This window comes from Rhinolophus sinicus, linkage group LG15 (assembly GCF_036562045.2).
Source record: "Rhinolophus sinicus isolate RSC01 linkage group LG15, ASM3656204v1, whole genome shotgun sequence".
Classification (NCBI taxonomy): Eukaryota; Metazoa; Chordata; class Mammalia; order Chiroptera; family Rhinolophidae; genus Rhinolophus; species Rhinolophus sinicus.
In genome coordinates this window covers 50127711-50148916 of record NC_133764.1, presented here as the reverse complement: position 1 = coordinate 50148916, position 21206 = coordinate 50127711, and the positions used below count along the sequence as shown (strand labels likewise).

Here is a 21206-nt window from a genome sequence, read left to right as displayed (position 1 = left end):
CAAAGGAAACCCACCCACCTGCCCATCTGGCCATCTGAAGAAGCCTGGGAGGCTGGCCAGACCTAAATTGATGGCTTGGGGTTTTTCCAGGCCCAACCTGCACAGGAACTCAGCCCCTGGGAAAAAATACTGCACCTCAGATGAGATAGCATTTGACTGTGACCATTTGTCGATTTAAATGTCCATTCATTGGTTTTAGGTTATAAACAGTCTTGTTAAGAGCTATGGAGGTCAGTATTTCTTTATCATGGAAGATTAATGATTTTGGTTTTTCATTTTTTGGGTGGAGGCTGTAACTGGTGTGGCCAGCACTTGTTTGGGCACATGCCCATCTCTCAGGGCTATGGGCCACGGGCTTGGCAGACTCTAAGGGTAGGAAGCAAAGCTCTTTTAATTTCTTGGGCCCTTGACCATCTTGTGGACTTACACAGTTCAGAGTATCAAGCCACCAAGGGGCTACAGAAGAGGGAAAGATTGAATCCCGGCTTTTACTTTGAAAATTCCAAGTTGAAAAGGGAATTAGGTGTGGGCTTCTTACTACAGTCCCACAGAGCCCCAAGACAACAATCAAATAATGCCTCCAGCGACCACTGGGACCTCTGAAGGTAACTGGTCCTATCAATCCACCTGGTACAGCCCTAGCAGCTCTTGCAGGAGCCTCTCCTCCTCCTGGAGCCCCCCAGGCTGCTCCAGACCCCGCTCCTCCGGGCTGAGCCCCTCCTTCACGGACCTGGGGGCGCCCATGGCTTGCAGCTTTTGAAACAAGCCTCTGCAGCTCTGTCTCTCCACCTGGCTCATCAGGCTCAGGTTCAAGGTGAAACGCCCGGTACCGGCCAGGCTGTGCAGGATCCCTAGCACCAATGAGCGGTCAGCCAGCCTCACATGATCAGCCAGCACCACCAGCAGCTCCCCTAGAAGTCCAAACCCCACATCTGTCTGGAAGAGGCGTCCCAGCTTGGGACCCCCGAGCTGTAGCAGGGCCTGGTAGCGCTCTGGCCCACTCCGCAAGTGTCGCCGCCAATCACGGTAGAACTCTGCTGAGGTCTCAGGCTGCAGGAGTGTTTTCTCCTAGGTCACAAAAGAAGGAAAGGGAATTTAGAGCTCTTCCAGCTGTTCTGCAACAGTAAGAGTGAGGGAAGCCTGTGGATTTTCACCTGCACTCTGGTACTACTCTCTGAGCACCGGGAAGGCTGTGGTCGCTGGGGGACTCATTCTCAGATGAGGGAAACTAGCGGTGGAACAGGGAGAGAGGGTCCCAAAGAACCCAGGCCATGATTTGAGATTCTTAGTTGTACCAGGATTTTCTTACCGATGAATGTGAGAGTAAGTCAGGGTTTACTCTGAGCAGGGCCGAGGGGATGACTGAAAACCTCAAGGTGAGTGTTAAGGATCTGAGAGGCTGGGTCGCCCTCCCAACACTGCCACAGGATCATTATACTATACACCATATAACCTGGAGCAACCCAAATCTGATCTGTGCATGCAAGTCAAAGGACTGCCCGGAGGGGACCGGCCTGGCCTGGCCACCTTCCTGACTTTTCTGCCCAATGCAGCTCAACCCCACCATCTGCTGGGTGCTTTTCTTTCTGGGATTGGAGGCAGAAACCTGCCTCTGTTGGTTTAACATGAGAAATAAGGAAAAGGTACGTGTTGTAAGATGATAGAACTGGAGGTTTAGGGCAGAGAATTCTGCTGGGCCTCACCTACCTGAGAGATGTCAGTGGTTTCATCCAGGGAGGTCCTTCCCTGAGTAGTGTGACAGTTCCAAGGCACGGTCCTCTTTCCTCCTATCTTATCCTTCCGTTCTAGTGGCTTCAGATGTGATGCAAGGACAATACCCCTGTGGACAAAGGACAGAGATTAGGGGATGGACCTAATGGTGTCTGTGGGTGTGAGGTGGCTGGACTTTGCATGATATCGGCTGAATCTGTTGGCAGGCCAGTATGTTAATAACAACAGCAGCAACAATAGCTGACAGCTTTTAAGCACTTCCCACGTGCCAAACATCATGCTCAAAAATCTTAACATATAATAACTCATTTAATCATAATAATGGTTACTCTCTTTTACAGATGAGGCATAAAGGCGCAGAGAGGTTAAATAACTTGCACAAGATCACACAGGTAGCAGAGGGTAGAGCCAGGACTGAGCTCAGAATTGTCTGACACCAAAGTACGTGCCCTTATCCACTAAAGTTCACCATAACAGGAGGGTCTGAAAAATGGCATTAAGCCAACCTGAATTCTTCATAGGAAGCCACCCTCTGTTCCACTGCCCGTAACTTGGCAGCATTCTCCCGTGTGTACTTCTCATCGGCAGTGAGCGCAGCCTGCAGCTCTTTTTCCAAAGCCTTGAAGTCGATGATGTCATTCCTTTCCATGGCCTGTGCCTGGGAAGGCAAAGGGAATGCACATCAGTGGAGGATCAATAACAGGGGGAAGAGTGTGCATCTGGATTCTTTGCCAGGCCACAAAATGACCAAAAACCACTCTGGATATCTTGTCACTTACGTTGGGGGGTGTTACAAAAATCTGATTCTCTAGTGAGCGGAGCTGACTTACACAGTGAGAACTTAAGACGTGTTGTCACTCAAAATAGAATAGAGTCCTGACTTTCAATTTGGAGCCCAATGTTAATTTTGTCCTCTGCCTCTAAAAATATTTTATTATTGGTGCTTCAGCTGAGGAAGCATTTGGATCTCAAAATTCAGTCCCTTCACTCTTCCACATGGTCTCACTCTATAGCAATTACGAAAGAAGACCTCGCACAAAAGCAGAACTATTGTTAGCTACTCTTGAGCCCAGGGATAAAATTTCATCCATAATTAAATGTCTTTAATGGGGAAGGATATTTTTCACCCAAGCCAGATGCAAGGACTGAGCAGGAAAACAAGTAGAAGTGGCAGGGGAAGGGGCTGAATGATCCCTGTCCCCAAATCTTTCTATCCAGCCCAGGACTGGATCACAGGACCCTAGATATTTGGGCGACCTCTTTAGTTCTATCACTGTACTTCTGCAGTCTCCGCGTATCTGAGGCTGATTGATCCGTTCTATAGGGAGATCACCTAAATGGGTTCTAGTCTTGGCTCTGGCGTTTGCTTGCTGTGAGACCCCTTTGAACCTCAGACTCCTGGTGCATTGAGCTAGATTTTGTGGTGGAGTCATCAAGAGCCTTAGGACAAGGAGCCGGGAGGTCTTCAACCAACCCCACACTCCTCCCCTTGCACCTCAACGTGGGTAAGCTGAACACCAAGAAGGGGGCTGGATGGCCGGGAACTGAACTCAAGTGTCCGGCTCCTGTCCACTTCTGAGCCCTACCAGGTCATTGAATAAATAGAACAACTAAGCCTACCGCCCCTCTGACCTTCACCCCAGCAGCCCTGGCTTTGGTTCCCTTGCTTTCTTTGGGGATCCCCAGATACGCCGGGAACACGGTAGCTTAGCCTACCACACGCAGCAGCTGCGGTTGCCCAGCAACTGCTCCAACAGTCTGCCCACGTGATCGACCTGAAGGCCCCCGTTCAGGATGGTCCCGAGGCGCCTGATCAGATTCAAGCCTCCTCAAGCCTCATTCAATTTGGAAAAGCTCACGCCTTGGTTTGAGGATCCACAAGTCCCCCTTGCCAGTTCCTGTGTCCGCGGTCGGCCTTCCTCCGAGCTGGTCCTCAGGCAGAGGGCTGTCCTCCGCGGCAGAAACGCGACCGCGGCGTCCTCGGGGTCCTTCCGGACCGCGGGCTCAGGCGGTGCGGCCGTGTGAGGCGGAAGCGCGGTCTCCAGCGGCCTACCGGGAGCTGTGGGCTGAGCAGGCGGGAGGTGAGCTGGCGTCGGTCAACGGCGTGGGGAGGTTGCTCCGGGTGGCATGGGAAATTAAATAATGTCAGATCTGGAGGAGGTGTTATATGCTATCTGCCCCTTTCACTTTACAGATCGGTAAATTGAGGCGTGGAGCGGGAAAGGGAATGAAAGACACCTTCTCCCCAACACACACACTCAGATCCCGGGGTTCCCTCGGTGTAGTCCATCCGTAAAATCCCTAACCTGGGCAGGGGTCGTTCTCACTGTTCAGCCCCCCTCTTTCACTCCCGCTTCCATCCGTGCCTTCTTCACTCCTTTGCCCAGCTCCCTCCGTCCTTATTCTGTATTCCTTTGAGAGCCTGCATTGTAGCGGGAAGCTGCAATGAAGTTTGGTACCGCAAGTCACTAGTTTTGTGCACCTGTGGGCAAGTCAGCTACCTTCTCTGTGCTTTGCTGGAGTCATTCATTCACTCAACAAATATTGAGGCCCTGTTTTGTGCCAGACACCGTTCTAAGTGAAGGAAGGGGGGAAAAACAGTCCTCACTTAAATTGTAGTTGGAGAGATGACGTTAAACACGTGACTAGCTATATCTCAGGTAGTGATAAATGTTAATAATAATAAAACAGTAAAGGTGGGAGTTGGAGAGTGTGTATGGGGGACTTTTGTAGAGTGGCAAGGGAAGGTTTCTCAGAGAAGGTGTCATTTTAGTAGAGATCTGAGTGACATGAAGGAACAAGGTATAAATATCCAAAGCAAGAGCATTTAGGAAGAGTAAGAGGAAGTACAATGGCCCTGAAGCAGAGTGAGCTTGGTTTGTCCCTGGAACAGCCGTCTATAAAAATTTCTTCAGTCACTTCATGAATCTTGGGAGAATGAAATGAGCACAGATGTGACAGCTCTTTGGGAGTAAAAAGAATCTCTATGCACGTGGAAGTTTCCATAATAATTTACATTTAATTACTATGTTTCCCCGAAAATAAGACCTAGCCAGACCATCAGCTCTAATGCATCTTTTGGAGCAAAAATTAATATAAGACCTTATATTATGTATAAGACCTTATATATAAGACCTTATATTAGATAAGACCCGGTCTTATTTTACTGTAAGTAAATAAGTATATAGTAAAATAAGACTGGGTCTTATATTAATTTTGGCTCCAAAAAACGCATTAGAGCTGATGGTCCGGCTAGGTCTTATTTTCGGGGAAACACGGTACTAGTCCTTGGATCTCTTAATTCTCTATTTTATCTACAACCAGCACTCAACAGGTGGCATTGAGGGAGGTGGAGGAATTAACTTAGTGTAAGAAATAACAGTATCTCAAAATTAAACGTTGCATTCACTTAACATTTATTCCGTTCCTACTTCTGCAAGGTGCGTTGGCCAGTGGGCACACGGAACACGGGATTCCTGTGTTTAAGAATGGCCAAAAATAATGCTAACTAACATTTATTGAGCCTGGGACTCGGATAAATTCTTTACAGAGACTATTTTGTTTAATTCTCACAACCTTTCATGCAATGGGAGTTAGTCACTCCATTTTCCAGTTCAGGAAACAGGTTTAAAGAGGTGAAGTAACTTACCTGAAGTTACATAGTTGTTAAGTGACAAAGTTTCAGATCCAGGTTTTCCCATTCCAGAGCCCAGGTCCTTAACCCTTGCTCAGGGTTTATTACTTGTAAGCTGTAGAGTTGTTGCTGAGGGTAATTGGTACAGGTAACTACCACTCCAAACCATTAAATGCTGATAAAGGTACAGAAGGCTGTAGCAGCATAGGGGAGTGAGAGATTGGGGATCTAGGAAAGCTTGAAGGAGGTGGCATTGGAACTTTGAATAGAATTTCAGCAATTGAAGTGGAGAAAACCCACAAAATACTTACTCATTGCAAAGAGAAAACAAGTAACTTTCCAATAGAAAAACCTGGCAGACACCGCTGTAATCAAATGATTAAGTTAACGTCACCACTAATGGGACAAGTTAAAATCATGTACCACGTGATACTAGGAGATCACTAAAAAGAACACAGCATCACTTCTGTGATATTTCTGCCAGAAATGCGTAACTTGAATCTAATCATGAGGAAGCATCAGACAAACTCAAGGAACATTCTACAAACTCACTAACCTGTAATCTTCAAAAGTGTCAAGTCATAAAAGTCAAGGAAAGACTGAGGAGCTGTCCCAGAGCGAAAGAAGCTAAAGATGTGACAACTAAATGCAAACGTGCAATCCTGGGTGGGATCCTTTGCTGTGCAGGACATTATTGGAACAGTTTGTGAAGCTTGACTGGGGTCGGTGGATTAGGTGGTGGTAATGTGTCAATATTAATTTTCTGATTTTGATGGTTGTATTGTGATGATGTAGGAAAGTGTCCTTGTTGGTAGGAATCACACACACGGAAGCAGCGGTTGGCAAACCTTTTCTAAAGTAAATATTTCAGGCTTTCTGGGCCATATGGGCTCAGTTGCAGCTACTCAACTCTGCCGTTACAGTGTGAAAGCAGCCGTAGACAATATAAATGAATGAGCGTCACGGTGTTCCCATGTAGAAACTGAAATTTGAATTTCGTACAATGGATTTTCATGTATCATGAAAAAATTTTTTCATTTTCCAACTATTTAAAAATGTAAAAGGCATTCTTAGCTTGGGGGCTTGTAAGATCAGGCAACAGGCCAGATTTAGCCACAGGCTATAATATGCCAACTCCTGCACTAAAGTATTGGGGTAATGAGGCGTTGTGTCAGCAACTTATTCTCAAATAACTTCAGAAAAATAAAGTTATTTTTTCTATTTTTGCAACTTTCTCGTATTAAATTATTTTAAAATTAAAAATTATTATTTAAAAAAGTGGAAGAAGCGTATTTTAAAAAATGGAAGAAGAGTTGACAATGAGTAGAAGAGAGAGGAGGGGAAAGTACAGATCTTCAGGGGGAGCAGTCAGTAGGTTTGTGTAACTGGAGAGGAGATGTGTGAAGAGATACGGTCAATATAAGGCTAGAAAGGTGACCGTGTCCTCAAGGCCTCGATTACCTTGCCGGAAGCTAACTCCTCTTCTTGAATTTTAGCATCATGGATACTGACTTGTATGATGAGTTTGGGAATTATATTGGACCAGAGCTGGATTCTGATGAAGATGATGATGAATTGGGCAGAGAGACCAAAGATCTTGACGAGGTAAGACAAATATATTGCTTCTTTTTTCTGTCTCTTTTCTTAAAAAGCAATAATGTACTGAACCCTCTGTGCCCCCATAATACCTGTGTACGTCTCTAACATTGCCCTGTTTCTGCTCCTAAGAAAACATAGCGACTGAAGTTTCAAAAGGAAATAAAAGGTCATCACCTTTTCCAAGCGCGGCTGCACTGGGAACTCCCACAGAAGCTCAGGTTTTTGAGAAATGAACGAAAGCCATAGAAAGAGAAGGTGCAGATTCCCTTGACTCCCATTCCTATGACAGGAGAGCTATGGAGGAAAGTCCAGAATGGTCTGAGGCTTGCAAGACACCAAAACTGGTTTTTATATTTTAGCCCTTGTTCAGAACAAGAAGTAGGCCCACTGCTTATCGATGGAGGTATGACATTAACAAAACAGGGAAGCAGAACAGAAGTCCTGGCTGCCATCTGTCTTCTCCATTAGGGAGAATATCCTTCAAACTAGAACAAATAGAGTAAACACTGGAAACAGACAATTGAAATCGTAGGTGAGGTGAAAAGAGACCATCTTGCGCCCTTAGGTGTGTTCAAGTCTCCCGGTCCACGTGCATTAGGTCATGGGTGGGGTGGTGGGGGAGACCTTGCAGAGGTAAACTGAGAGCCGCTGTGGTCATCTTTAAGAAACTGGGGACTGGCTGTGGTCTTAGAAAGTGAATCGGGCAACTCATACTACTTTTTGAAGATGGAGATAAGGTACTGCATTTCAGAAACTGCAGGCCAGGAAGTAAGATGTGCATTCATGGTAAAAATTATGGAAGGAAATTTACACTTGATCTTAGCCAAAAGGCTGAGAAGCGATGGAAGGAAATTTAAAACAGACGACATTGAACACTTAGGAAGCTTGTATGAGTTTTACAAAAACGTCCTCCTGCTAAGATGACTAGGTTGAGCTACAGGTCAGGGTTACGCTGTGGAGATTATGTATCTTGATTTGGGCAAGGCATTTGAAGTCTTGTTTTTCTTATAAACCAATTTTCTTTTTTAAAATATTATTTTTAAGAGATTTTCCTTTTCATTGTACAGTAATTCATGAATATATTCTCATTCAAACCAAATAATAGAAAGTATTCCTTGATTCTTGTTCCATTTCACTCTCCTCAAGGTAACCACTGTAACGCGTGTCCTTGGGGAAAGATATGGTCTGACTCATAATACGAGGAGCAGTCACAGCCATTGAACAATACGACCCAAAGAGTTTTGATTAATGGGTCAACTCCAGAGCTCTTGTGATATGTCCCAAGCATCCATGCTTGGTCCCATTCTTTTTAACCTTTTTGTCAGTAACTTAGGTGAAGATAGAGAAGAGAGGTTTATAAATTTTGCACATCTCATAAGCTAATGTATTGGATAACAGAATCTAACTTCAAAATGATCCCAACAAACTTGAATTTCAGGCTAAAGAAAGCCCAAGAATTCTTTAAGTATTTATAGAGCACTTATTATTTGCAAGGAATCATGATTCAGAGAGCCAAGTCATTATCCCTGCCCTCCAGGAACCTACTGCTTGCAAGGGGAGATGAAATGCCTACAAACAAATTTATAATATGAGACAGGGAAGGACAAGTGCCATTTAAGTCATATTAACTTATGTCCATAGTAACAGTATGTAAGGAAGGATTCTTCCTGGCTGGAAGGACCAAGCATATCTGAGGAAGTCACATTCAAAGTAGACCTGAACAATGGGTGAATTGTGTGGAATGTGAATTACGTCTCACGAAGGTTGTTAACAACAGCAAAGAATGGTTAGGCTGTGTGAGTGCTTTCACCTCAGTACAGAAGGCATAGTTAACCATATTCTAGTTCATGCTTCTATTGCTGGTGCAAGGCTCTGCTCTTATTTAATTAACCCATTAATTACTTTTTATCTCATTCTCATACCTGTTGCCATAGTAATTGATCTAGTATATGTATGCTTTTTGGTTGTATGAGTCACAAAATGTGTAGAGTTGCATTGCGTGCATATGTTAATTTAAGTAAATGGTACCGTGCTATCTGCATCATTCTGTTTCTTCCTTTTGCCGCTCAGCCTGTGATGAGGGATGCATTTTAGGATCCATCTCTTGCTGTGCGTATGTCTAGTCTGTGGCATATCTGATTGCTGCTCGGTTCTCCCTGGTGTGTATTACTGGGTGATGGGCATCCAGGTTACCTGCCATCAGCCTTCCTGCAACACAAGTAATACTGCAGTGAATATTCTCACTTTAATACACCATGTCGAAATTTCTTTGCATTATGTTTCCAAAAGCAAAGTTGCCAATCATAGGATCATATATATATTTAATGTGTCTATATTTTGTTAATGTGTTTATAGTAAGTACTGTCAGGTTACTCTTCAGCATGGCTGCACTCCATACTCCTAGCAGAATAAGAGTTCCTATAGCCTCCTACTCCACCTGGGATGCACAGATCTAAAAAAAAAAGAAAGAAAAAATTTATTGAGGTATATAATAGTAGAGAGGCGCACAGAATTTTGGTAATGGAGACAGAAAAGAAGGAAGGGCATTCTAGAAAGGATTGCTGTGAGCAGGAGCCCAGAGGTTGTGTGTTAAGAGGAAATGATTTCTCCTGATTGCCAAAGGCCAGTCCCTGGAAGACAACTGGGTGTGAAGCAGAGGAGGAGGGGCCAGGCTCATGAAGGCCTTGAATAGAAAACTGGGAGTAAGGGGTGACGGGATCAAAGCAAGACGCTGGGAGGTAGGGAGGGTTGGGAGGCCTGCAGAAGTTTTTCACAGTGGAAGGATGCAGAGATATAGAGCTGGGCCACTGTTTGAATGTTTGGGGAGAAAGAATGAGGAGAACTGGATGACCAGATGAACACCGGTTAAAGCAGAAAAAGGGAAATGATAAAAAGATGCTTGTTTAGTTTTATTTCTGACTTGTCAAGCTTGAGCTACTGTCAGGACACTCAGGTAGAAATAATTACAAGTAGTTGGAAATTATTACGTAAAATCCTACACTGAGATTCAAAATACATCTAGCATTGGGGGTGGAGGGCAGGAGGAACTTGCTTGATGGTATTTTGGAGGCACCACCAGCAGAATATGTATGGCTGTCAAAAGAGCTAATGTAATGTTAGGCCACATTACTAGGTATTATAGAAGTAGAGTGTAAAGATGGCAGGAGGTAGCCAGTCGGCTCACCCCTGGAGGGTTTTGTGTTCTTTTTAAGAAAGAAGTTGACATGCTGGAATTTGTGTGAAGGAAAACAAGCTCCCACCACTCCATCTACCCACCTTTGCGTCTGTGCCACATGCCGTCCCTCCTGTTCTTATGGATGATTTGTTCATGCTGTCCCGCCTCACCTACTCAAGACGTTCCCCCCCCCCCCCCCCCCCCAGCAAGACTGCCCTCTCTCCTGCATCACCAGTTTTCCCTCTGGTAGATCGTCCCCATCAACATACAGACAGGCTGTGATTTCATCTTAAAATCCTCTCTCGACCCCATATCCCCCTTCAGTTACCTCACATTTCCCTGCCTCCTAGTGCAGCACAGCTCAAACGAGTTGTTGATACTTGCTGTCTCCAAATCCTCTCCTCCCGTTTTCTTGAAACCCACTTCTGTCCTTTTGCTCCAAAGTGTGCTGTCTGTCATGCGCTACCCACGTGAGTGCCTTGATAGGGCATTTCTGCAAAGCAGAAATGCATCTCAAAGCTCTGAAGTATGCTACCGTTTTCTACCAGCAGTTTTGCTTTTGGAATTTTTCCTACAGGCAAAAATGATGTTCACAAAGATGGGTGTACAAAAAGTGGTTCATTTGCTGTTGATTGAAACAACAAATGTGCAGGCCCTGAGCCAAGAGGATTGATGTTTACAGGCTAGAAATTAGAAACCACCTCTACGTTAGGAAGTAAGGGATTAAGTAAGTTGTGGTATGTGGTAGATCACAGTCATCAGAAAGTGGAGGGTATAAATGTATGTATTGTAGATTTGTTTGCTTGGCTTGTCTGTTTTCTAATTACCTGTGTGACAAAGTTATTTTTAACAGGTTTAGTGATACAGAATTCACATACCTGTAAATGATGTGAAGGTTTATGGACACATCCTTCATTGAACGTGTACATTTCACTGGCTTTTATTATTTTTAGAGTTGTGCAACCATCATCACAACCAATTTTAGAATATTTCCAACATCCCAGAAAGAAATCCCATGCCTTTTAACCATTGCCTCCAATTCTCCCATCTCCCCCAGCCCTAGGCAACCACTAGTCTACTTTCTATCTCTAGATTTGCTTATTCTGGACATTTTCTATAAATGGAATTGTGCAATCTGTGGTCTTTTATGTCTGGTTTCTTTCACTTAGCATAATGTTTCAAGGTTCATTGATGTTGTAGCATGTAGAAGTATTTCTTTTTATTGTCAAATGTTCCATTGTATCAATATACCACATTTTTTTTATCCATTCATCAGCTGATTGACATTTGGGTTGTTTTCACTTTTTGACTATTATGAACAATGTTGCTATGAACAATTTCTTTGTAAGTTTTTGTGTGAAAAGTTTTCCTGTGTCTTGGGTATGTACCTAGGAATGAAATCGCTGGGTCACATGCAACTCTGTGTTTAACATTTTGAGGAGCTGCCAAACTGTTTTCTGAAGTGGCTGCACCATTTTACATTCCTACCAGCAGTTTATGAGGGTTCCAGTTTCTCCACTTCCTCACCAACTTATTTCTGTCAGAAAAGTGTTTTTCAAAAACAGTCCTGTGAATCTAAGTGAAAAATTTAAAGATATGGGACTCTGGTTCCTGGTTTCTGTCCTTGGAAGAAGTTATTTTTTCCCTTAAAAGGGTGTGTTGTGACAAGCCATTTGTTTTCTCCCATCTTATCCACTTGTGACCAGTGGCCCACGTTTAGGAGGGGGCTAGTTTGCATGAGAGGCATCTGTAGCCATGGCTTATAGCCAGTCTTCTCTCTGTGAAGGATCACGCAAGTGTAGAACCTGCGCTGGTGACTCTGTGCACGGAACTCAAACCAGAAGCTGTCACACGTGAGGTCCTTGCTCTTACCGCGTGTAGTGTGGTCAGTCATGGAGCAGGAAAAGCGCTTGCCTCTTACGACTCCTTCCCTCTCTTGCTTTTAGATGGATGACGACGACGACGACGATGAGGTAGGTGACCACGATGAAGATCACCCTGGGATGGAGGTGGTGCTGCACGAGGACAAGAAGTACTACCCCACGGCGGAAGAGGTGTATGGGCCCGAGGTGGAGACCATAGTTCAGGAGGAGGACACCCAGCCTCTCACAGGTAAGTCGGGAGGCGCTGGCTTCAGAGCGGAAATTGAGACTAGGACGTCTCATAGCCATCAGCAGTCGTGAAAGTACAGTGAAGGAACCGATTCGTTTTTCTTTACTACTGACAAATCCTATTTGTGGATTGAGATTCAGTTGACCCTGTTTTAATATTTAGTAAAACTTGACACTTGTTATTAAGCAAGTAGGAGTTCTTTCTTTATCTAATGTCTGTTTAGGTGCTTGAAGACTGTTTTTAAGTTCTCCCTCTGGTCTGATACGTTTTCCATCCACCAAATAATCCCAACTCCTCTAACCAGTCCTCACAATGCTGATTTTCAAAGTAGTTGCATTTTATAAATGCAAGGAGGGATTGTGAACTGACATTGACCTCAACCGTTATCCGGTTCCTCTCCCCACCTCCTGCAAAATGAAGTCCGAACGCTTCAGCCCATGGTTCAAGATCCTTCACTGTCTTGTGCAAAACAGCATTCCCAGAACTTGCTCAACATAAGGGATTGTTGAGCACAACATAAATCGATGTCGTGTATCATACTTTCTGAAAGCTTGATCTAAGAGAACAGAGCTCTGTATTTTTATGTTTTCTGCCTACTTGCACTTCACTGCCTTTTTTCCCCCCCAGAACCCATTATTAAGCCAGTGAAAACCAAGAAATTCACTCTGATGGAGCAGACATTACCTGTCACGGTTTATGAAATGGAGTAAGTTATAAGGTCTTCCGGCCTCTCTGCATGAGTAGTGTGGGTTCATTTCTTCATGGGGGGAGGAGGTGGTTTGTGGTTGAAGTGGCCAGTGAATTGCAAAAGCAAAACCTCTCAAGTTTGCCAACATTTTCCTTCAGTTTATGTAATTACTGGGATACTCAGGTTCAGTCTTAACGTCTCTCTTGGCTCTCATCCAGACCTCAGCTGTTTTCTTCCAAACTTTCAGTTTGGTATTGACAGCCAGCCTTTGAGGCAGAGATTATTAGGTATTACAGTTGTCCACGTTGGGCGTGGGAGCCTATTTTCATTCGGTAGAATTGCTAAGTGTTGTGGGAACATAACAGCTCTATTTTGAAAAGGAGTTCATAAGTAGGTAGATAATGCACAGAATAATTTAGATTCTTCATACAGCAAATTATTTTTGAAACTATTTTCGCTGATGAAATGCACTCATATATCGAAGGTCTTGTGACTCTCATTATTGGATAAGGAAATTATTGGGGTTTTTTTAACCACGTTGTCATCTTGTCTGTCCAAAAGAGTGGGGTCCCTTCTGAAATGGTCAGCTCACCTGCCATCATTCCCACATTTTTGAAACAACTTTTCAGTTATCTTCAGAACTTGCTTCATATTTCTTTGTGTTCTCAGTGGTGATGCCAGTCTATGAAAGCAGACTTGATTTTTTTGGTGAGCCAACATCATCTGAAGGCTACTGGCCATAAGTAATATGGGCGATAAGCAAGAAAGACAGTGCTGGTTTTGGTCAAGATGGAAGCCCTCTGCTCAGCCTTGTTAATTCATTGTTTACTAGCTCTGGTAGCAGTTTCAAAAGAGAGGCTCCCAAAGTGATCTTAAGTCCCCCGGCACCAATAAAATAGATGGGTAGCTTTCAGCCTAAAGATTTTGAAAGGGACAGTACTTTACACAAGTTCTGGTATTTGGTTTTGTTTTTCTTCTTCCTTGCCTTTTAAATCTCATTATTTTACTATTGAAATCCTTACAACATTTCACCGGTTGTGTCACCTCATGGATAAGTCTGTTTGATTCCCAAAGCCAGAACTATGTAGATGGAGAAATTCACATCTGCCTCTGAGCAGTCAGTCTCCTGATGGTCTAAAAGTTGTTCCTGGCCCCAAATACCTAAAACACCTTTGCACCACTCCACATTTGAAAACTTTTGCCAAAGTCCCTTTTCTCTTCTCCTTTCTCCTTTCAGTTTCTTGGCAGATCTGATGGATAACTCCGAGCTCATCAGAAATGTGACCCTTTGTGGCCATCTCCATCATGGCAAGGTGAGAAAGCTTTTGGCTACTTGGAACAGGGTTTCTCTTTGTTCCTGCTCATTTCTTTAGCCCTCAGAGTCACAGGTTGGGGATTGAGATCATAGGGCTGGACTTCCTGAATCTGGGGGCTTCCATGTTTATTGCGAAACCTCCTTGGGAAATTCTCACATGTCCTGAGCAGCAGATGGAGCCTGGTACGAAGCCACTGGCAGGCCTGAGCCTTGGGTCTGCCTCTGGACAGAGGAGGGGAAATTGAACTTTACTCTGATTTTATGTTTTCGTTTCCCTGAAGGTGCTTGTCCAAGAAAGATTTCATTTTTCATTTGAAAATAGTTCTGTGGCTTCAGTGTTAATCCTTTGCTGTCCCATAATCCTCCTGTTCTCTTCCTCTCCGTATCCCTAAGTGATGTCGTGTATTAGGAGCTGGGGGAGAGGAGAGTAGATTTTCCTCTGTGGTCAGCAGGTCTTAATCTTCTCTTTCCTTTCAGACGTGTTTCGTGGATTGTTTAATAGAGCAGACTCACCCGGAAATCAGAAAGCGCTATGACCAGGACGTAAGTAGAAATTCTGTTGAGGGTTTAGGATGAACCATTCAGAATATACCGGAGTGTGTCTCTCCTTCGCCTTCTTTCAACTTCCCGCTCTCGTTATAAATAGTGGTGTCTACAAAGTGCTACTTCATAATTGTAATCTCTATTAATAGCCTTTAAGAAAGTAATTTCCACTTTCTCAGCAGCATAGAGAATATTAAGCTGCAGTATTTTGGGATGAGCTGCTCTGCACTCGGGATCCCTCCTCTGTTCTGAAATATTCTGACTTTTATAGCCTATTCTTTCCCATCATAGTATTAAATGCCTCCTCTATAAATAAAATACAATTGGACCTTGTTGTTTTCATGATAAATTTAAATGCCTGTGAATGAGGCCAAGTGTGGCTGCAAGTCTCAGTGCAATAATTGTTCAGTCTCTGCCAGATTGACTGTTTTGACGTGCGGGGGTTCCATGAAGGCTGGATATGCTTCCCTGTACCACTCTTAAGAATTCAGCACGTTTGATATAATTTAGCTCTCCAGCTATACCTGGTCTTCAGTGACCACCCCCACCCCCAAAAAAACACATCCAGGAGCATTTTCCATCGGGGAGGGCACTGATTTCATTGTCTGGAATTTCTGTAGGGACATCCTGTTCTCTTCAATCCATCTTCTCCTGAGGCAGAAACCGTTGAGTTGGGAGGTGGTGAGGAAAAGTGATTGATGGCTTGTGTGGGAGAGGAGTCTGAATTCAGGTGGTAATGACAGTTTTTTCTTTTTTTTCAGCTGTGCTACACTGACATCCTCTTCACAGAGCAAGAGGTACGTGTACATTGGAAAATCTGATGTTGCTCACAGTAGACCAGCAGTGGTGGTTTTGTAGGGAATGTAGGGAAGGCTTTATGATAACACTTTGGTCCACACTGCACCGCACAACCCCCCCAGCCCTTTTTACTTTCACCTCTTTATCTCCTTGCTTCTTTCAATCAGCCCAGGATCTATAACTTGAAAAAGAGCTGGGTAGGCAAGCTGTAAGGTAAAAGGGGGGACGCTCCTATCCTTGACTGGATTTAATTTGGCCTAATAGGGCAGATACCAAGGTGATGTCTGCATGTATGCTGTAAGTGATGCAGCAGCTCAGCATGAGTTTTTTAAATGGTACCATTTTTAAAATCTGTAAGATGACTTCATATGACGATCTCTTTCAGGAGTAATTTCTCTTTGGGAATGAGTCCGTCTGTCGTCATGCTTCTCTTTCTCTATGAAGGAGTAAGCATACATCTCTGTCTTTCCTATTTGGACTGGTTATTCTTTCTTTCCATCTGGATCTTTATTCCTCCCTGTTAACCCCTTCTCTTTTCCTCTTCTTTATTTCTGTTCTTTTTTTGTTTTTGTTTTTCGTGAATGAGCGCATGGAAAGCTCAAGTACATAAGTATGGTTAACTAAAGAAACTTTGAACGGTGCCGAAATATGATAAACAATCAGCAAATGTTAGCTATTGTTTTTTAATAGATTTATTTGGCTAGAGTTTAATAATTATTCCATTATAGCTTTTATAATATTTTTTTAAATCTAAAATGCCCCAGATATGTTTCTGTTTACTTATATGATGCTTGGTTATTATTTTTGTTTCCAGTGTATGAGAAGGGTAACATTTTAGGAACCTGGATTCTCTGTTCAGGTTTAATACTGTTCTGCTTTCTTGTTCATTTTTGTTTTTACTCTTTTGTATTTGAACCAACGCCCTCCCCCGCCCCAAAACAAAAAAGCTATATAACACCAAGATATTTCATCTTCATCTTGGTTAGAGGCCTAGATCAAAATCACACTCACTACGATGAAAGACGTCAGTGTAATTTACTAGCAACTGGCAAGCTCCAAGAGCAGAATGTACCCCTCTTGCATAAGAAGCCTTGACCACTCTCTTTTTGTGCCTTTCAGAGAGGTGTTGGCATCAAAAGCACTCCTGTGACAGTGGTTTTGCCAGATACCAAAGGAAAATCTTACCTCTTCAATATCATGGACACTCCAGGTAGACATTCCTTGACTTGGTATCCTTTGCTTCTGACTAGTTAATTAGCAAGCGCCATGCTCTAGGCCTTCTGTTTTGCTCCTTTCTTTACTCTACTCTAGAATCTTCAAGTTTTAGGGACTCTTCCTCAGTTATTTACTTCAGCCTGTGTCAGTCCCCATGCTAGACGCTGGGGTAACAAAGGCAAGTTAGACGTGGTCCCCAGCCTCAAGCACTGCGAGTCTTTTGAAGGAGACTATGGGAGCAACACACCACCTGCTGGTGGACACACAGGTTACAGTGGGAGCAGCGTTCCTTTCCCTGGTGGCTGACTTTTTATCTTTTGGAAAGGACCAGCTTGGAGCAGTTTTAAATAGGAAAGTCTGGGTTTTGGCAGATTGGCCTTCTTTGCCCCATCAGGTGCCCGATGCCCTCAGACCTGTCCACCCTGCCTCCCACCAGCAGCACTTTGGCAGGCACTGTCTCCCATGCTTCAGGCCCTCCTTTGCCCTTTCCGCTGCCTCCAAATTGTCTTCTGTCCCACAGAACTCTGCTTACTGCTGCTTAGACTAAGCTGGTGTGTGAATGTGATTATGGTATGCCCTCCTAAGTAAAACACTTCATGTTTGGGGACCTCCTGTATAAAAGTTTAATCCAAGCCTATGACGCTAATGGTGGAATTTTATACATGTCAGAGAGCTGTGGGGAGACGGAAAAGGGGATATTGGGGGTTCACATGCTTTGCAGTGCCCCTAGACCACCTACCAATTAATTGTGCCTCATCCTGCCATCATGCGAGTGACGACAGAGTTGATAATTGCTTTACAGGACATGTGAATTTTTCTGATGAGGTCACGGCTGGCTTGCGCATCTCAGATGGAGTGGTCCTTTTCATCGATGCTGCTGAGGGCGTGAGTCTGACTCTACTCCCTTAGCACCCCTCCTCCCTGTTGGGTTTGCCCGAAGCGAGCTGGGAGCCACACAACATGAAAGTCTGTGGGCTTAAGGCTCACACTGCTCTAAAATTAGGGCAGCAAACGAAGTTCAAAATTAGTTCTCAATATGAACCCCTTACTCCCTACGCAGTGAAGCTCAAAGTGGTAGGACTCATTGTCATTCAGGAAACACAAAGATAAAATGACAAGTGAAAATAAAAGGGTGGGAGGAGAGTATATTCATATAAATGGATTTTAAATGTTAATACGTTTTCCTAAACCAGAGAGGGGGGAGGGAAAGAGAGAGGGGAAAGAGAACAGAGATTGGAGTTAAAAGGCCCAGGGTGTCTTTCATATTTCGTTGAAAGATTAGGTAACTAACCTCATTCATATTGTCATTGTTGAGATAGCCAGCAGAGGGAGCCAAAGTTGCCTTTTTATAATTGACTTCATTTGGGAATAATTTCCAATTTACTGAAAAGTTGCAAGAACAGTACAAAGAACTCACCCTCATTTGCTTTGTAATTCTCTCTGTACATGTACACACATACTCACACATGTGTGTATTTTCCCCTCGAACCGTTTGAAAGTAAATATTTCAGAATATGTTTCCTAAGAACAAGAACATTCACTTACATAACCATAGTACAGTTACCAAAATCAGGCACTTCAACATTGATACAATATTTTTGTACAGATCTTTTTCTACAGACCTCAGTCAGTCCTAATAATGTCCTTTATAGAATTTTTTTCCTAATCCAGAATGCTGCATAGCATTTAGTCTTCATGTCTCTTTAGTTTCTTTTAATTAATTGAAGCTGTTCTTTTACATTTCTTGGTCTTCTTATGACATTGACATGAAGAATATAGGCTGTGTATTTTGTAGAATGTCTCTATTTTGTAAAGTTACAATTTTCCCCCTTGTAATAATTTGTGGAGAAGATACCTTGAGTCTATTATACATTCTATTCCTTATCAAACTTTACCTACCATTTTTATTATCCATTGATCATTCCTTGCTTATTTCTATAATAGTTGCAAATGGCAATTTTCTAACTCTTGTTATTCCTTTTGTATTTATTGTTTGGAATTCTGTTGTAAGGAAGTTTCCCCTCCTCCCCCGTTTCCTTATTTATTGTCAGTTTGGATACACAGATTTTAATTTTACTCATGGGTTATAGTCCATTACTATCCTTTTATATTTTGATGCTCTAGTTATCCCAGATTTGGCCAGCCTCCTTCAGGCTGGCTTCATTGTCCTTTTGACATGTCCCGTCTTTTTTTGAGTACTTCCTTACTTTTAGGCACAAAACGATGTTCTAGATTCATCTTGTACTTTGCCTGCCCCAATCCTGGAATCAGCCATTTCTCCAAGGAGCTCTGGTTCCTTAGGGTGGGAACTGGTACTTAGAAACAGGGCTCAGCGCATGTTCATTGCTACTAGAGGGCATTGCTTCTAGGTCCTTTCATTGAACACAGGTAGTATACACCCATGCATAGCTATAACTGTTTCTACACATATTAAAAATCATTAATGCAATCAAAAAAGAAGAAATCATTGCATTCTCCTAATTCCCGCAATTGCACTTCAACACCATACGCTCTTCCTCAGCCTTCCTCTGTTCCTTCTCTAGCCCCTGGGAACACGGCTCCCAACGTCATCAGTGTGTTTTTTCGTTCCTTGGTCCTGCGAAGTGCCCCCTTAAAGTTCCTGAGTCCAAGGGTATCTTTGGGCAAGATACCCTCTGCTTCCACCCAGCAATCTATCTCCCCAGGTCCTCTTTGCCTCGCACTTCCTGTTTTGAAATCGTGAGCCCTTTGCCAGTGCCTTGTTCGCTCTCACCACCTTGTGGTCCTCAGGTGATGCTGAACACAGAGCGGCTGATCAAGCACGCGGTGCAGGAGAGGCTGGCGGTCACCGTGTGCATCAACAAGATCGACCGGCTGATCCTGGAGCTGAAGCTGCCTCCCACCGACGCCTACTACAAGCTGCGCCACATTGTGGATGAGGTCAACGGGCTGATAAGGTACCGGGCGCCTGGCGGGGACCTCAGCGACTCGGGTTTGATGCATCTGAACCTCGAACATCTCTGGGGACAGCTCTGATTTCTTGGCGTGCATGCTGAGCTTGTGCGACGGGGCTAGGGGCTCCTGCCATGGCTCCACAGGGATGGACTGCACAGCCGTGACCTCGTTAACTCTCTGCCTTAACCGGTTGTGCGACTTAACACCAATCTTCGATTCAGTGTTGCAGTCAATACCTGGGGCTCTGGAATCAGTCTCCTCTTCACCTCGTACCAGCCCTGTAAAGGGGGGCAAATTACTTAAGCATGTGGAGCCTCCGTTTCTGCTTCTGTAATAATTGCCCAGTGAGATGTTACGAGAAATTAAATAGGTATGTGATATAACATACTTAGCACGGTGCTTAGCAAATGGTAACTGATGGGTGAATAATGTGAGCTGCTATCTTATTAGCACAGACGCAGTAAATTGAAGGGACTGTTGGCTGTCGTTTCTGTGGGTAGAGCAGCTTTACAGAGGGGTTTACAAGGGCTTACATTAATAAGTATGAGCTGGGAGACTTTAGAATACTGTATCAAGGTGTCTTTGAAGAATAAGTTAAATATGTCTTAAAGACAGTTTTATCTGGGTGACTTCTTAAAGGCCCTCCAAGGGCCTGGGAGGAGGACGTCCTACTGGGAGAACACCTCTCCAGGTGAGGGTTGGGGACGGTACCTATATGGCCAGAGACAGATTTACATTTAGGAGCTGCTCCAGTTTGCAGCACTGATTCTCAGCAGGGGTATCTTCTCCCTGTCTCTGGAAGGGCTGAGAATGACTAGAGCCCAATATAACATCAGGAGTCCGAAATATGAAATGATGAACTTCTTTTAAAAGGGCTTCTTTTAAAAGTCCTTCTTTGAAATAGAGCTAAATCCTGTTCTGCCAAAATAGGAAGTCACAAAATCATATCTCAACCTTTAAACAAAAAATAGTAACAAACATATTATTTAGAAATGTGGAGGTAAATGCTCTAAAAGCAGCTTTAAAAGAGTTGAAAGCAGTTGCCTCTGGAGAGCACAACTTGGGAGGAGGGTAGAATGAGGTGGGGGACTGCTCTTTATAAGCCAGTACTCTTATTGCTAAATTAAGAAATTCCATAAAACAATGTGTCAGTAAAGCTAGGGCTGTGGATTTGATCCCTGTGTACAACTGGTTTTCTTATAAATGTTAGTGAACTTGGGGTGCTCTGGCTTCTGCATGGTTTTTAAGACACAATGTAACACAAATTTGTAGAACAAAGCCAAACAAAACAGATAAAGAAGAATAGGGTGGTGGGAGTCGGAGCAAAGTTGCTTTTTCTTTTATTCATTCATTCATTTAGACTGGTGTTTACGCCTGTTTGTATTTGTAAAAGTGAGATTTCTCCAGAGTGTATTCCTCTCTGCTCACATTAGATTCACTTCCCGTATTCCAAGACCTTTGT

At 43.7% G+C, this 21206-nt stretch overlaps 2 protein-coding genes across 4 annotated transcripts in view; one reads left to right on the top strand and one right to left on the bottom strand.

The window, feature by feature from the left end:
• Positions 1-268: 268 nt before the first annotated feature.
• DNAAF19 (dynein axonemal assembly factor 19) lies at positions 269-3559 on the bottom strand. 3 transcript variants are annotated; one of them, XM_019752196.2, is made up of 4 exons: positions 3364-3464; positions 2238-2389; positions 1708-1840; positions 269-1068 (listed from the first exon to the last, which is right to left on the bottom strand). In XM_019752196.2, exons 2-4 carry the CDS (start codon positions 2378-2380, stop codon positions 619-621), a joined length of 726 nt encoding a protein of 241 aa, XP_019607755.2. In that variant the 5' UTR covers positions 2381-2389; positions 3364-3464; the 3' UTR covers positions 269-618. The 3 variants fall into 3 exon arrangements, with proteins under 3 accessions (XP_019607755.2, XP_019607754.2, XP_019607756.2); XM_019752195.2 differs by having other exon boundaries at positions 482-1068; positions 3448-3559; XM_019752197.2 differs by having other exon boundaries at positions 482-1068; positions 3352-3447.
• Positions 3560-3678: 119 nt separating this feature from the next.
• The window catches only part of EFTUD2 (elongation factor Tu GTP binding domain containing 2), a 33514-nt gene continuing 15986 nt past the window's right edge, over positions 3679-21206 (top strand). The window contains exons 1-10 of the mRNA XM_019752300.2: positions 3679-3812; positions 6862-6970; positions 12086-12251; positions 12879-12957; positions 14177-14252; positions 14732-14797; positions 15559-15594; positions 16715-16805; positions 17613-17695; positions 19580-19746. Coding sequence (XP_019607859.1) covers positions 6866-6970; positions 12086-12251; positions 12879-12957; positions 14177-14252; positions 14732-14797; positions 15559-15594; positions 16715-16805; positions 17613-17695; positions 19580-19746 — 869 coding nt within the window. The 5' untranslated portion in view covers positions 3679-3812; positions 6862-6865. The remainder of the gene's footprint in view (positions 3813-6861; positions 6971-12085; positions 12252-12878; positions 12958-14176; positions 14253-14731; positions 14798-15558; positions 15595-16714; positions 16806-17612; positions 17696-19579; positions 19747-21206) is intronic.

What these genes read in the sequence shown, in the direction of transcription:
- DNAAF19 (XM_019752195.2), bottom strand. Translation starts at nt 2,380, where the DNA reads ATGGAAAGGAATGACATCATCGACTTCAAGGCTTTGGAAAAAGAGCTG. An exon ending in GCTTCCTATGAAGAATTCAG is followed by an intron (nt 1,841 to 2,237) that starts GTTGGCTTAATG and finishes CTTTGTCCACAG; the next exon opens with GGGTATTGTCCTTGCATCAC. An exon ending in AAACCACTGACATCTCTCAG is followed by an intron (nt 1,069 to 1,707) that starts GTAGGTGAGGCC and finishes TTTGTGACCTAG; the next exon opens with GAGAAAACACTCCTGCAGCC.